We start from the raw sequence: 14427 nt of genomic DNA, 5'->3' as shown, positions 1-14427 counted from the left end.
CCTCTTATGGTCTTCTGTCTTCTGTCGTCCAGATGTCGATGTCAAGGCCGCGGTGACTGTCAATTTTGCTTCTGGAGTATCTCCATTGTCAAATGTCCCGCTGCACGTAGGATTCGTTCGTTCAATTTTTGTTGTGTAACGAAAGTTGAAATGATACAAATAAAACAAAATAATGGCTCGTTGTTTTATTATTCGTCTTGAAAACGAATTCCATCAAACAAAAAACAAGTCGTTTTTCGTGCAGCCGATTTTGTGCCGAAAACGGAATAACAAAAACGAAAATACTATCGGGATGGGTCGTTTGAACCGGAAGTAGAAGAGCAGGTGACTGGGCTCTGTGTGGTGCGTTCATCGTCGCCGGACGATATTTTTCCGGTACCGCCGTAAGCGCTTGCTCCAATAAAAAATACAAAATTGAGCCCTATGAACATTGAACACTTAGCTAACCGATACTGACACATGACATACAAGAATAAACTATAATTAATTAGTCACTATTAATCAGAATTTTTACTCCCACATTTGACAGCGTTTAAACGCAGCACGACGATGGCTGCTCTCGAAGTCCACGACAACTTGGTTTTGGAACTGTTCCAGTTGATCCACGGTGAAATTTCGGATGCACTACGCAACTACGGTGTCCACCAAAGGTCTGTGATGAGCGTGAGGAGATTCTGCGCCCAGCACAGACTGAAACGGAAACGACATGTGACGGACATGGAGTTGGAAGGAGCTATTATTATTCGATCAACATACGAGGTGAGTTTCGTCATCGTATGGCAGGAAGTTCATGACCGACTAGCTGTCCTCGAAAGGAGTTTACGCAGGTGAATGTCGAGTGGGATCAATCCTACTCCCTACAACACCAACCATATCATCAACTTCGACGAGAGGTCATCTATCTATCTATCTATCTATCTATGAAGAGATTGACAGGTGAATATTGAAATTTTTATCTATCTATCTATCTATCTATCGATCTATCTATCTATCTATCTGTCTGTCTATGAAGAGATTGACAGGTGAATATTGAAATTTTTATCTATCTATCTATCTATCTATCTATCTATCGATCTATCTATCTATCTATCTGTCTGTCTATGAAGAGATTGACAGGTGAATATTGAAATTTTTATCTATCTATCTATCTATCGATCTATCTATCTATCTATCTATCTATCTGTCTGTCTATGAAGAGATTGACAGGTGAATATTGAAATTTTTATCTATCTATCTATCTATCGATCTATCTATCTATCTATCTGTCTGTCTATGAAGAGATTGACAGGTGAATATTGAAATTTTTATCTATCTATCTATCGATCTATCTATCTGTCTGTCTGTTTATGAAGAGATTGAAAGGTGAATATTGAAATTTTTATCTATCTGTCTGTCTGTCTATGAAGAGATTGACAGGTGAATATTGAAAATTTTATCTATCTATCTATCTATCTATCTATCTATCTATCTATCTATCTATCTATCTATCTATCTATCTATCTATCTATCTATCTATATCAGTGTTGCACGTTAGAGTCAGTGCTGTCATGTCTAATCCCTATTTCATATTTTATTCTAGATCTGCTGTGCTCAAGTATGGCATCTGGGCCCAACTCATGGCAGGGAGTTTTACATGTTTACATGTCCATTCAAGAGACGCTGTCACACCACTGACATAATCAGAGCAGGTTGCCATACCTTCAAACTACATCTACAAAAGTATGTTTTAGTTTTATTTATTGACAACTATAAAACTAATTGGGGTAGTGGGCCGTCCTTCATAGGAGTGAACGCACATCACTTCAAAAATGCATATGAAATGTTGAATTTGGGTTCTATGGGTTCTCCCACTAGATATAGACCATGACTGAGCTTGTATGAGCAGCAGGAAGGAGCTCATGATGGCAGGATTCTTTTGAAGTTTGAATGCACTGTCATAATTGATAGTTCATAAAAATATCTGACTCTCACATATGTAGTCAGCTGACTGACCTTTTAAATGTACGTATAGTGATGTATCTGAATTACAATGTTGCATCTGTTTTCCTTTCTTTCTGTTGCCAACAGAATCATCGTGTGGAAAGGTTGTGGCCAGAGGTGAACAACAGAGTGAACTCTCCACTTGAACTTGCCCTAGTCCATTTGCTAGTTCAAGAATTCATTGACATGGAGGACTATATAACCAAATTTCGCACTTCAAACCTCACATGCCAATTAAGTAGAATTGGATGATCCAGGCTGGTGGAGGCATGGAACGCTCACAGGATTCCAGGTATATGTTTATGGATGATTTCTTACCATACTACTGATTACCATATATTTTTTTTATGTTGACCTGTCTTCATTCATTGCTGTGTGTGGCGCTATGCTAATCTAAACTGACGGTGGACAAGAGCGATGCATTTAAAACTCATGGTTTAACACTTATTCTATTTTTAAAACAATGTCACTTTTTAAAAATGGTAGAAAAATGTCATAAGAATTTCAACACTGACTACTTTGATTGAATTTGTTCCTGAAACAATAGTTTTAGCACAGCCTACTGTAACACTGGCCATGTTTGTTTGCTTAAGGCAGGGAAATACGGCTGTCCACCGAGAGTGCCAGAGGAAGTTCTGCCATGTGGCTCTGTTGTGGCAAATGCATACCATTTGACGTGGACCTCTGCTTTTGCAACTGACCCTTTTTCAACTGAGGCTGACAAATGCCTTGCAGAACATGATTTTGCACAAATCTGTCCTGACATTTCTATTATTTTTAATAACATGGTGAACAATGACATCACGACTTTCTAAGATGCGTTATTGGCCCTAATAAATGTAACCCAGAGATATGTTTAAATAAAAGGTTAAATGTTATTTTTGTCATTTCCTTTTAACATTCATGTGAAGGCAAGGATGTTTAATGATTTTTATTAAACACCTATTTTTACAAACATTTCACTGTGCCAAGACAGCATTGCATTAACATTACTTGTTTTGTGTGAATAAAGTGCCTTGTCATGTAAACTGACATGATAGTAAATGTAAACAGACAGTGAGGTAAATTGTTATCAAATGCTGATTCTGAGGCTATTTTCCTTCAAAAAATGTTTTTTTTGGTAGTTGAGGCAGAATTCATCAACACGGCAATTTGGGCTAAAAGAAGAGGGGACCTGCCACTCAACAAAAACGCAGCAACCAATGATGGTATGGCAGCACGAGGACACCACCGGCTCGACAACTTGCCTTGGAGAGGTAATAAAAACTGAAAAAGCTTAGATAACATTGACTTCTTTTTCATTTGGAAAGCAGTGTCACCTTTGCATATGATGAATGAAAACGCTTGTGAGAGATCTTCTGGGGGTGGAGATAGGCAAAGCCTGCAGTTCCTGCACTGCTTTTGTGACTTTCAGTCAGATCTTTCAGTCCTTGGGCTGCTAATACCACCCCTTCGATGTTATCCAACACCATGTCTAGACCGGTGTCCTCCCATCGACTTTTGAAAGCACAACATCTTACATTCCGGAAATCTTTTTTTTTGTGGTTGAATTTGGACATGAGCACACTGAGTGGAAACTCACCTCAGTCTCCTCTTCTTATTCCCTTGTAATTGGCTAAGCTCTTCCTCCTTTACTGCAAATATTTTGCAAGCATTCTGTTTCCAATATGTTGATCCTAGGAGATTTTGTTATTGGCTTAGGGTTTGCTATTGAAGTTGTGTTTTAGACATGAAGATAGCACTACAACATGAGTGTACAACTGATAGATTAAAATGACCTTTTGTGCCTTCTGAATCGAAAAACTCGTTCCCTTGGCTGTTGACTTTTTCTAACATTCTACTGGTCTCCAGTTTGCCATCAACTAAGTAGGCAATGAAGATGTTCCTAAAAGACATTGTTTCCACATTACTATTACATTTAAGTAGATGCTCATTCATTCAACTCATTGTTGACAATGTGTATCAATATTTGTGAGGGCACATTACCTTTGAAAACACTTGGCGCTAGTTGAGGCCAGGGCCCTTGAGGGTCCTGCAGGTGTAGCTGGTGGGCGGTGAAAGGAGAAGCGAGTAGGATTGTTTGGTTCTGCTGAACTCTGCACGCTGAAGCTATCTGCGTGCGCCTCACAGTGCCCCCTCATTGTCAGCTCGGCGATGTCAAAGTTGCCTCGGTCATAAGGAATTGCCACGTTGTTGTCATCAGTGGTGGAGTCCGCTTAAACCAACCAACAAATCACATCTTTTTATCTTGTTGTCTTGCTGTACTTCTTTGTTGAAGTAACATCTGCAGTTCATCGTCATCACGTGATACGAAACACCACTGAAATCTGGCTTGACACGTGTTCATTGCCGACGTTGGTCGAGACCGAGAAGCACACAAGCTACACATCAGGTTACACACACGACTCCTCAATAGTAAACAAGGCTGTTAGACATCATTCAATCGTGATTAGTCTCGTAGTCTACTTCTGCTCCGTAGCTGAAACTTGCCCAGCAACACATCACCCAGTCTAGTCATAGCCGCGCTACCCGGCTACATGCTACTGTAGCTTAATCCAGCTGTTAACCACATTGTCCAGGTTGTGAAGTCCGACTGCTCACTGCACTGTGGTGTTTGCTTTTGTTTACAAAATAGACATTTTACAAACAAACATTGCAATTTGTATTTAAATTGAATCACAATTAATCCTGAGCCACTGACAGAGTTCAGATGTTTTGGGTTTTTTGTTGTTGTTTTTTTTAATGCTTTAGCATTAAGCATTTTACTCTCAGAAGAACAAAAAAGAAAAAAAAATGGGGTCAAGTATGGCATCTGGTCAAGTGCTGTATCAATCTTGAAAAGGTGTCCTTCCCTCGAGGTTGTTTTTCTCAGCATCAACACAGAATCACTGAGAACCACCTGGTACACAACCCAGGCCAGTATGTGCTGTTCAATTGTTCAAGGTGTTAAACTGGGCTTGACTCTTTTTCCATCTAGAGTAAAGGGCTATCTCACTAAGAAAGATTCGACCAGCGACGTCCTCTGGTGGGTGGATTACTCGCTCTCACCATACTGTCTGTCATGTTATTTCATAATATGTATAATTTTGTGCAACTGATCTGTTTTATTTTTCCACCGTTTATTATCAGAAAACCCTCCAGTAGGAGTCCCATAACTAAATAATAAAGAAGGGAGTGGCAATAGAGATATTAACATGGAGATAGTGGAAATATATTTCGTTATGCCTTTTCCAAAGGGGCAAGGTTTAATCTCCACCCATCCCCACATCTCCCAGTTGGTTAATTGACAGGACAAGAAGCAGGGAATAGACTTGTTGGAAATTGGCGAGGAGGAAATAAAGTTTTGGGGAATAGACTTGTCAGAAATGCAGCAAGTAAATCTGTTATACGAACTCCCTCATTTATTTTCACATTTCTGTGTGTATTTATGCCCTTATCGCCTAATAAATGAATGTATTTATGTCAATATTTCGGAATATATTACCACTTTGTTTCCCTTAAATGTCCCTATTTTCAATCCCTTCTTTATTTTTTCTAATTATGGCACTCCCGGCATTCCATACTACTGTTACCTTTAGACATATAAAAATAAAAACAGAATAACAGATCTTTTACGTAAAACCTAACAGGTTGAGCGTTAAAGTCTATTTGAAAATGTATTCTCAACGACAGGATGTGATCCTCAACTGCAGTGACTTAAATTGCGATTGTTTGTCCAGAGCAGAGGAAGGAACTTAACAAAAGTTTCCTTTGAAAGAGGAAAGTGCCCCCTTCCTTTCTAGAGAGGCAAACATTTTTGTGGAGAGAGAGCGAGAACAAGCAAGAGGGACGCAGGGCAGACACCACTCCTGCACACTGAAGCAAGGTTAAAATCCTCCTTTATTTTTCATGCTGCAGCGATTTCCTTTGGAGCTGACCCAACAACCGCTTCTACAAGTCTTACAAGGGGTATGTGCGCATCTTTGTGTGCCATTCTGAGTAATATTGGATTTATAACCATGTCAAGTTACTAAGTCGTCAGGGATCTGATGAAAACAGACAACTATATCAGCAATGGGAGATCTTTCATTTTATCTTGAAATCTACTTAAAGTATTGAATTGATCAGCAAACTGCCATGTTTAATATTTAGTTTTATCTTTGTTTGACAGATACTAATACTGAAATCTTCCTATTCAAATTCAATTCAATTCTCTTAAAATTGTTGACGTAAATCAGGGATACAGGCTGATATTTTGGATTGTGTCTTTCGCTTTTCGGCTTTCAAGCCTTTGTATATAAGTAATGCAACCGATAGTCTTGCTACATAGATCAAGGGTGTGAGATCCCAGCCACACAAAGACTGAGTCAGTCGTTCCCTAACAGGTTCTCTGTCTTTTATACCTTCATGCTCACCAAAGCTGCATTGTCCACCTCATGCTCTTCAGTCTACCTCTGTGAACACAGTGTAGAAGCTCATCTGCAACTCGAGTCGTTGGTCCACACCAACACCACATTTTGTTTTACCTGCTGTTCAACAGCCCAAGTGTATTAGGTGTAAGCATCCGTTTAGTTTCTTGTTAATGACTGAAATGGCATTTTACGGGGCACTTTTTGGTAAACAGCAGAACAGGAAAAGATGAGTCATCGTGTGGACAAGTTAACAAACTCCTGGGGCTGAATATGACGACCCCTGTCTTTGTCATGTTGGCACTGCTCCCAGCATGATGGCTGTGGGTTTAAATCTAGCAGGGTTAACACTGACTGTGGAGAGTTTGGGTCCTTTCTGTGTGGGGTTTTTATCTCCTCGGTGTCCCTCGCCGCTAGATCTAGAACAGACTTAGTCTCTTCTGGCCCTTCAAGTGACCAAGCAGAAAGTCATTTATATTATATTTATTATTTTTTCAGATTTTGGTGAATTATCTGTGATTTCTTCAACTTATTTTTAATAGAACCGCATGTTTTAGCTCGGACATTGGCAGCAGAGAACCATCATCAAGTGGTCACTGCTGGTAACAAAGAAGGTGGACTCATCAAACATATAAAGTACTAAGGAAATAAATAAATCTCAACATGAATACAGTAGTGCCTTAGATACACCTCTCACTGCTTGACACAGTGCTGATCTCCTCGCCAGAGCCAGAATAACTCTCAACACTCTCATCTTCAGTAGGAGGCAGCGCAGGCGGGCAAGTAACGATTGAGCTGAGCCGTATGTCAAACCTGATGCTGAGGAAAACATCGAGTGGAATACTTCCAGTTTTAATGTCTGGTAAAAGCAGACATAAATGATTCCTCCAATTGAATCACAATTTCCTCAAACATTTAGTTACATTTTCTCAATTGACAGTTTCAGTTCGGACCAATTTCGAATGCCACATCAAAACTGCATCACGATAGGTACTATATTGTGGCAATAGGTATTTAGTGCTGATTTTAGCAGGATGTAGTTCCAGGGTTTCCGCCACAAATAAACTAGCATGGCGCACCACAACTGCTTGATGAGAGCTGCCACGCCATCGGACAATGTTGAAATCTCATGTGATCAAATGCATTCAAATGAAGTGGAAACACCGAAAGAGCTGCCCCGCTACGGTTTCAAAAGATCCTGCCCTGAGTTCCCATATTGAGTCCTCTGTGTGTTGGTTATGAACTTAGATCCTTTCTATTTATAGGTTTGTTGATTCTCACCACGGCACTTTTCTCTCGCTCCAGTACACTGACATAAATTGAAAGTCAAAATTCTCAGTTGGATCAAAGCCGTGCATCATGGTTAGATTGGCTTTGGCGCCCCGTGGTCCTGGAGAGCTGGGAATAAGCCAACAAAAATTTATATGTGATGATTTCAGTAGCAATCGCTCGACTGTCTTTATGTGAATTCCGCACTTCAGTAAAGAAATGACTTCACTGTCAGTCATCAAAGAAAAAAAAAAGCTTCATCCAGACTCCAAGTTTCTTCAATTCTTGCTGCGGTCTGTCAGAATTTATGCTACATTTCATTTTGGAGTCACTGAGCCCCTGTGCAGTGTGAATAATACAACACCGTTACCAGGTGGAAATATTGCGCAGAGGCTTTCTGAAATGCAAAGAGATGCACTTCGGAATATTTGGCCAGGAAAATGGCATCTTATTGACCTTGAAGGTTCATCAGTATGTAGTTTTTTTTTTCATTTTGTAATCGCAGGGGGGTTTTGAGACAGTGACTGAAGGAGAATATGTTTTCTGCATGGCTACCTACACTGAAACATTCCCCCTTGGGGTTTTCTTTGATGTGTGAAGCGCCAGACGCAGCAGATGTGTGGTGGTGTGAGCTTGATTTAGGTTTATAAACTGCGTGACATTGTTGTTGAATTCATGTCGAGGCATTGTAAATACGTCCAGTTTATTGATAGGATTATGGAGTCAGTACTCTCTCCATTCTCCAGTGAGTGGTGATTTACTTTGCTGTGGTGTGACCTCATCATCCAGACTCCATGATATCCCACCTCGCTCGCAGCAAGAGCAGGCAGCCGCGCTATCGTACACACACACACATAAACAGTGGAATAGAGGACCAGGCTTGGGAGATTTTCCTCATTTCATGTGTCGATCTTAGAGAGAGAGAGAGAGAGAGAGCGTGTGTGTGTGTGTGTGTGTACAGAGAGTGAGGGAGGGTGAAACATAGACGGTGAAGGGGAGGGAGTGAGGATCATGCATGTGCATTAACTCCAGCGGCAAAGCAGCAGCAGCGGCAGCAAACAGAAACAGCAGTAGCTCAGGAGGGGAAGAGAGAAAAAGACAGAGGAGGAGAGTTGGAGGGAGGGTAGTAGTCTCAGGCTCAGGAACAAAAGCTGCAGAGGACTGTTATCCATCTCTAAAAGAACAACGTGGAGTATCAGCAAGGAGAGGGGGTGGCCATGACATTAGTGAGACAATAACAGAGGAGAAGCGGCACATCACAGTCTGTAAGGACTCAGATTAAGACTCACCTCTCTGCTCTCCATGTTTTTGGGAACTCAACGTACCTTTGCCTCCGTCTCCGAACCCAGAGCAGGATGTCTGTGTCGGGCAAGAAGGATTTTGATGTGAAGCAGATCCTCAGGCTACGCTGGAGATGGTTCAGCCATTCGTCCCAGGGTTCGACTGGAAGTGGTGGCGTCGGTGGGGTGGGAGGCTACATCCAGCAGGATGGCACGGACCACAGAGGGACCCCCGTCCAGGGCCGACTGAAGAATCACTCTCGGGACAGGGGTGGCGGAGGGCTGCGGAAGAATAACAGCCCTGCACACAGTATCTTGGCACCAACCCCGGGGCCCACACCTGTCTATGTGAGAGGAGGCCATCAGTCATGGGACCAGCAGCATCAGCATACCATCCAGGGTCTCCAGGTCAACGAGGTGTCCTCAAAGAGCAGTTCGTCACCCAGCACCACCAGGAAAGAGGAGGGCAACAGTGGGAAGGATGATTCGAAAAGCCGTGCGGAAGAACCTGCTGTGCTGGACGCCCGAGAGAGGTATGACAGTGCAAAGGTGTGAGACAGATGAGCTGATTTCACCCTAAAATACCTTAAAGCTTGCAACCAACCTCCATATGCTGCTTAGTTTAAACATGGATCAATGATCTGGCCAGGGTTCTGCTTAATTCCGGCTGGACAGCTGCCACTAAGACTCACCTGGGACTCTCTTTGTTCGCACCATAGCAAGTTCAGCAGAGTAAACCAATAAAGCTCGTATTAATAATTCACGCGCCGGGGTTATATTTGCGTCGTTGTCTGTGTGGGCAATTTAATGCAGGGTGCCCACAAGTTGTGAGGTAGTGTTATTGGAATGAGCAGTTGAAAACACCACAGTGTTCCCACAACACTTGAGGTGGCTCAATGAACGGATCATCAAGTTAACCTCAGCTAACGCTTTACGACCTGAAAGCCTATTAGCACACAGGTTGGCTGGTGAAAAATGATGTTTTATGAGATGATTTCCTTAGTTCTCATCTTACTCTCATTTCTAAAATAATAATTTTGAAGAAAAACAAAACAAAACAATTTAATAGCTGAAGATCATAGTGTTCCTATTCACAAAGAGAAGATCATAGTTTCATTTCCCCAACACTTGCTACCAAGTGTGTGTGTGTGTGTGTGTGTGTGTGTGTGTGTGTGTGTGTGTGTGTGTGTGTGTGTGTGTGTGTGTGTGTGTGTGTGTGTGTGTGTGTGTGTGTGTGTGTGTGTGTGTGTGTGTGTGTGTGTGTGTGTGTGTGTGTGTGTGTGTGTGTGTGTGTGTGTGTGTGTGGTGCTGACAGAGTGGGAGGACATGATTCTCCCAAATTTGGGAAGTCTGTGAAGGTACCAGATGTGCTCATGCTGTGAGATGGGCTTGGGCTTCTGTACGGCTAATTAAATGGCTCTCCTGAGATGAATGACTTTTTCATGAAGCATGACGTGAACTTGAACTGTGGTTCTTGTTGTTCTGAGCTTGAACCCTCATGTCACTTCACAAAGGCATCTCAGTATACAGCTGTATACATAAGTCAAGAAAGAAAATCAGATGGGGGATAAAAGGGTTGAAGTTTGAAACAGATGAACTCAATACCAGGAGCATCTTGTTGACAAGACCTCATCCGACACTTGAAAATAATCTTTTGGACAGTGCTCCATCGCCTCAAATAATACATTTTGTGACTGAGACTGAGGACCTCAAATGACCCCCAAACTAGACTTAGGGTTTGACTTTATAAAAACCTATGATTGAATAAAAAGTCTTCATCAAAATCACACCCTCTATTTTTTGTTTGCAGATCTGCTCACACATTTTTATTTAGTTATCTCCATATTTTACTTTTTTCATCAAAAAGTGAATCGACCTTCAGCTGACCTTAACTGGATTTGACATTTCGTTTCAGCTTTGCACCAGTGGGACAGTAAAGTGCACAACCTTTATTTTGTTTTCCCCCATTAAACACAAAATATCCTCTGGGCAGAAATATAATAAAAACACCAAGAATATTAAGGGGCAAGTTTCTCAAATAGACCATAAATTATTCTGGGTTGCGGTTCAATTCGGAATTACTAAAGTCTTTGCTGTTGAATAATTGGCAGCTATTCATTTTGGAGGTCCCTGCCTGGGAATAGTGCATGCATAAAATATGTGCCCCGCTGAAAAAGCAGTGTAACTCCCCACATTCCCAGAGACCTTGGGTTCACAGCGGCCATGTAAATTACGGCGCCGCCATCACGATGACACTTGAGGGTCTCGCGCTGCTGATTTTAAAACATGTTGCTGTGACATGAAGTGCATGTTGAGTTAATGAAAGCGCAGTCGTCCTCTTCGTTGATGCAGTCTCCCATTCGAAATGACTTCGAGTAAATCTGCTGTCTTTAGTTGATTAACCTTTTTATCTCCATGAAATATTAAATATGATTTCAGCTTTGGGCTGAGACGCCAGCGTAGCATTCAGAGACAGATTGCACTTTCAAGCGAGGCGCTGGGGTCTGTGATCCAAGGCTTAGAAATGATGTTGGGACGAGCCACACCAAGTCGCGCGGCGAATTAGGCCAGCGACTGTGTCACACGTCGTGGCTGGCATGTTCATCGGCGGCTGAGCAGATGTGGGGATGTCACTGAGATATGCACATTCATTTACTCCACCAGCTGGGTGGCCCTATTACGTCGCACATCATAAATCCTTGACACATAATTTGTCACAATCCTTCAGGCTCAATTTACAGATGTCGCCGGCCGGCTGTAAAAAATTGTCAAGTTTTAGCAGCCACTTTTGTGCAAAGTGTTTTGTGATTTAACGTCCCCTGGTGAGCCTTTCATTCAAATATTGACTCTTCTGTGTTGGAACGGTGAATGAATCTGGTGAGACAATTTATGGTCGTGGAAAAAGGGGGAGAATTTGTGGGTGTGGTTCTGTGTGATGAATGCTGTGGAGAGGTGAAGCCAGTCCGCCAGATCAGCGCAGTTCAGTCCATTCACTGGACAGGGAACATGTTCCGCGGCACTAATAACGCTAACAACATTGTTCCATGAAGCGCACAAATGTATTGAACTCATTCATCAAATCGATGGCCATCTCGCGCCGTCGTTAAATCTAACATCGTGATGCGATGCTCCTTATAAAACGCCCCGCACCCAACCTTTGGCTCGACCTGCCGTGTCCTCATCCCGGCCACCTCTTGCTATCACAGCCTGGGAATATATGGGCCAAGTTAACCTGAGTGGAATGGAATCCCTGACCGCTCCCACATAAACACTAACAGAGCTTTGAGTCGGCGGCTGTTTGTTTGAATGATAACTCAATTCCCTTGCCGCCTTCCCTGAAAAGAAATCCACCAGCACGGATTTTACCAGCCTTGCATGTGACACATCTCTTGAATACTCAGTACACGAGGAGACCATCCATCACTTACCCCACATTCCAGTTCTCAACATCTGATGAGAAGGACGCTTTATTTCGACATAATAATTCTTGACACATCCCCTCCGTTTTGTTCAAATCTGGTGCCATCATTTACTCTCCCAAATTGGCCCAATTAAAAGAAAACATTCCCTGACACAGCTGGCCATGAATTTCACATGGGGGCAATTAGCGGGGGCCGAGGCTTAGTTCAGCGGTGTCCTCGGGCGATCATTCCCCGTCATTTGCATCCAAATGATCATAAAGGAGCAGCTCGCTGTGATCACGCTGAAACCGACACTTATCAATGTGTAGTTAAGATGGGTTCGACTTTTACTTCTGGAAGAGTTATTGCATTCAGCCGACCTGTAAATACTGTAGCTTTAATAATTATAAGATATTCCACAGAAAACATACACACAAAAACAATTAAAAAACATTGACACTAACCATTTGTGGGTTAACGTGAGTAGCCACCACTGAAAGAAGCAAAGGAAAAGCTGCGACAACTGAATGTCTAACTCTGTTTAATAATGTAGATGTAGACGTCTATTTGAGTTTCCACTGATGCACCAGCACATCACAGTCTATTTGGGCACCTCTGGTTTATATTGTCCTATAAGAATGTACGAAAGAAATGCAGTAATAAAAACGTTTTTGCGACATAGTAAAGTGTGTGAACCAACTATCAAAATCTCACATTGTTCAGTCCAATCGATTGGAAAGAGGAAGAGCAAGTTCTGGGTTTATATAATTGATTTGTTTCACATATGTTTGCTGCAGTCATCACACATTTAAGAATGAAATCGATGCTCTGTTTTAGAATTAAAAACATCATTGGCGAACGCATTTTAATAATAATTAGAATTATAATAATAATACTTACCAGATGTTTTCAATTCTAAAACAGCATAGATTTCATTCTTAAATAAAACTGATTCTCTGTTATTATTATTATTATTATTATTAATAATAATAATAATAATAATAATAATAATAGTTATTATTATTGCTGTTGTTGTTATATAATTTTTTAAAGTAAAAGTAGAGACATTAGATGCTGTATTTTTACTTCCTTAATGTGACTTTCTTTCTATATTCTTCTTCTTTCTATTTGTTCTTTATTGAATTACATTAACTTATTTTCGAAGAAATTGCACAAAAAAACATAAATAAATAAAGATAAAAATACATTTATTTTAGAAAATAATGGATACACACCGTCTGTCTTGAATAAAAGAATGATATTTTGGAGGTATATGACATTAAAGCCAACAATATTTTACATGTTTTAATTGTGATACAAATCTATATACTTCTCATAGCAGTTACAATTAAAGGTTTATTATAGTTAGTGGTAGTAATAATAGACATTAATGTTATGAACTATTTTGCCCACAGAATGGCAAATTAATATTCTAAAAAAACAAAGTGAAGTACATCAAGGACTAGAGATATTGATCGACCTGCATACTGCAAACATGGTTTTAGTCTAACGGTGAAAGAATGAGATTGCTATCATGAGGTCGATCTAATAAGGACCCTGAGGGATAAATCTCAGATGCCCTTGAGCAAAGTCCGGACTTTAATGGAGTTGCCCGGCGGTCAATAGAGCAGATTGTCTGCCATAGACGGCTTCTGTATTTCATTTGCTGGAACATTTTCCGATAACGTTTTGGCGAGTATCTGACCCTGAGGGTCGGTGCTCTTTAGTATCCTAGCAAACACTGAGCAGATGACATGTATTCAGTTTAAATTCAAGAGTATGTGTTTAGAATAAAATACATATTCTCCATCGCAATTAAATGTTGCTGTCTGACCTGCCTCATTTAGAATGTCAGTCACTTTTACACAGCACGTTGACTCGACAGGCAAACATTAGCGGGAACCAGTGATTGAGAACAAAGCGGCTGGTGGCCGTCATGTCTCCAATAAACGTGTTTAACTACTTTATTTGGCAGCGTGTCAGCAAAACAGACTTTTCTGCAAAGACCTGCAATTCTATTCAGAAGTCACCCGCACAGGCGTGTAAACACGCAGAGCATAGCAGTGCAATGATATAATTTATGGACAGGAACACGGCGACTTAACATGC

At 41.2% G+C, this 14427-nt stretch overlaps 1 protein-coding gene and 1 long non-coding RNA gene across 16 annotated transcripts in view; one reads left to right on the top strand and one right to left on the bottom strand.

The window, feature by feature from the left end:
• The window catches only part of LOC128767107 (uncharacterized), a 36935-nt gene extending 36533 nt beyond the window's left edge, over window positions 1–402 (bottom strand). For all 8 annotated transcript variants that reach the window (XR_008416082.1, XR_008416078.1, XR_008416084.1 and 5 more), the window contains exon 1: window positions 2–402. This is a non-coding gene — a long non-coding RNA (uncharacterized LOC128767107). The remainder of the gene's footprint in view (window position 1) is intronic.
• Window positions 308–14427, top strand: part of klhl4 (kelch-like family member 4) — a 35324-nt gene continuing 21204 nt past the window's right edge. Inside the window, exons 1-6 of one of the 8 annotated variants that reach the window (XM_053878836.1) lie at window positions 313–759; window positions 816–936; window positions 1580–1719; window positions 2068–2272; window positions 3105–3236; window positions 8987–9450. In XM_053878836.1, the coding sequence (XP_053734811.1) occupies window positions 3183–3236; window positions 8987–9450 (518 nt within the window). In that variant the 5' untranslated portion in view covers window positions 313–759; window positions 816–936; window positions 1580–1719; window positions 2068–2272; window positions 3105–3182. Of the gene's footprint in view, window positions 937–1579; window positions 1720–2067; window positions 2273–3104; window positions 3237–5469; window positions 5929–8986; window positions 9451–14427 lie in introns of those variants that run through there. The other 7 variants (XM_053878841.1, XR_008416077.1, XM_053878839.1 and 4 more) reach the window with 7 other exon arrangements.

The sequence above is a fragment of the Synchiropus splendidus genome, chromosome 11 (genome assembly GCF_027744825.2).
Source record: "Synchiropus splendidus isolate RoL2022-P1 chromosome 11, RoL_Sspl_1.0, whole genome shotgun sequence".
NCBI lineage: Eukaryota > Metazoa > Chordata > Actinopteri > Syngnathiformes > Callionymidae > Synchiropus > Synchiropus splendidus.
This window is presented reverse-complemented; position numbering and strand designations above follow the sequence as displayed.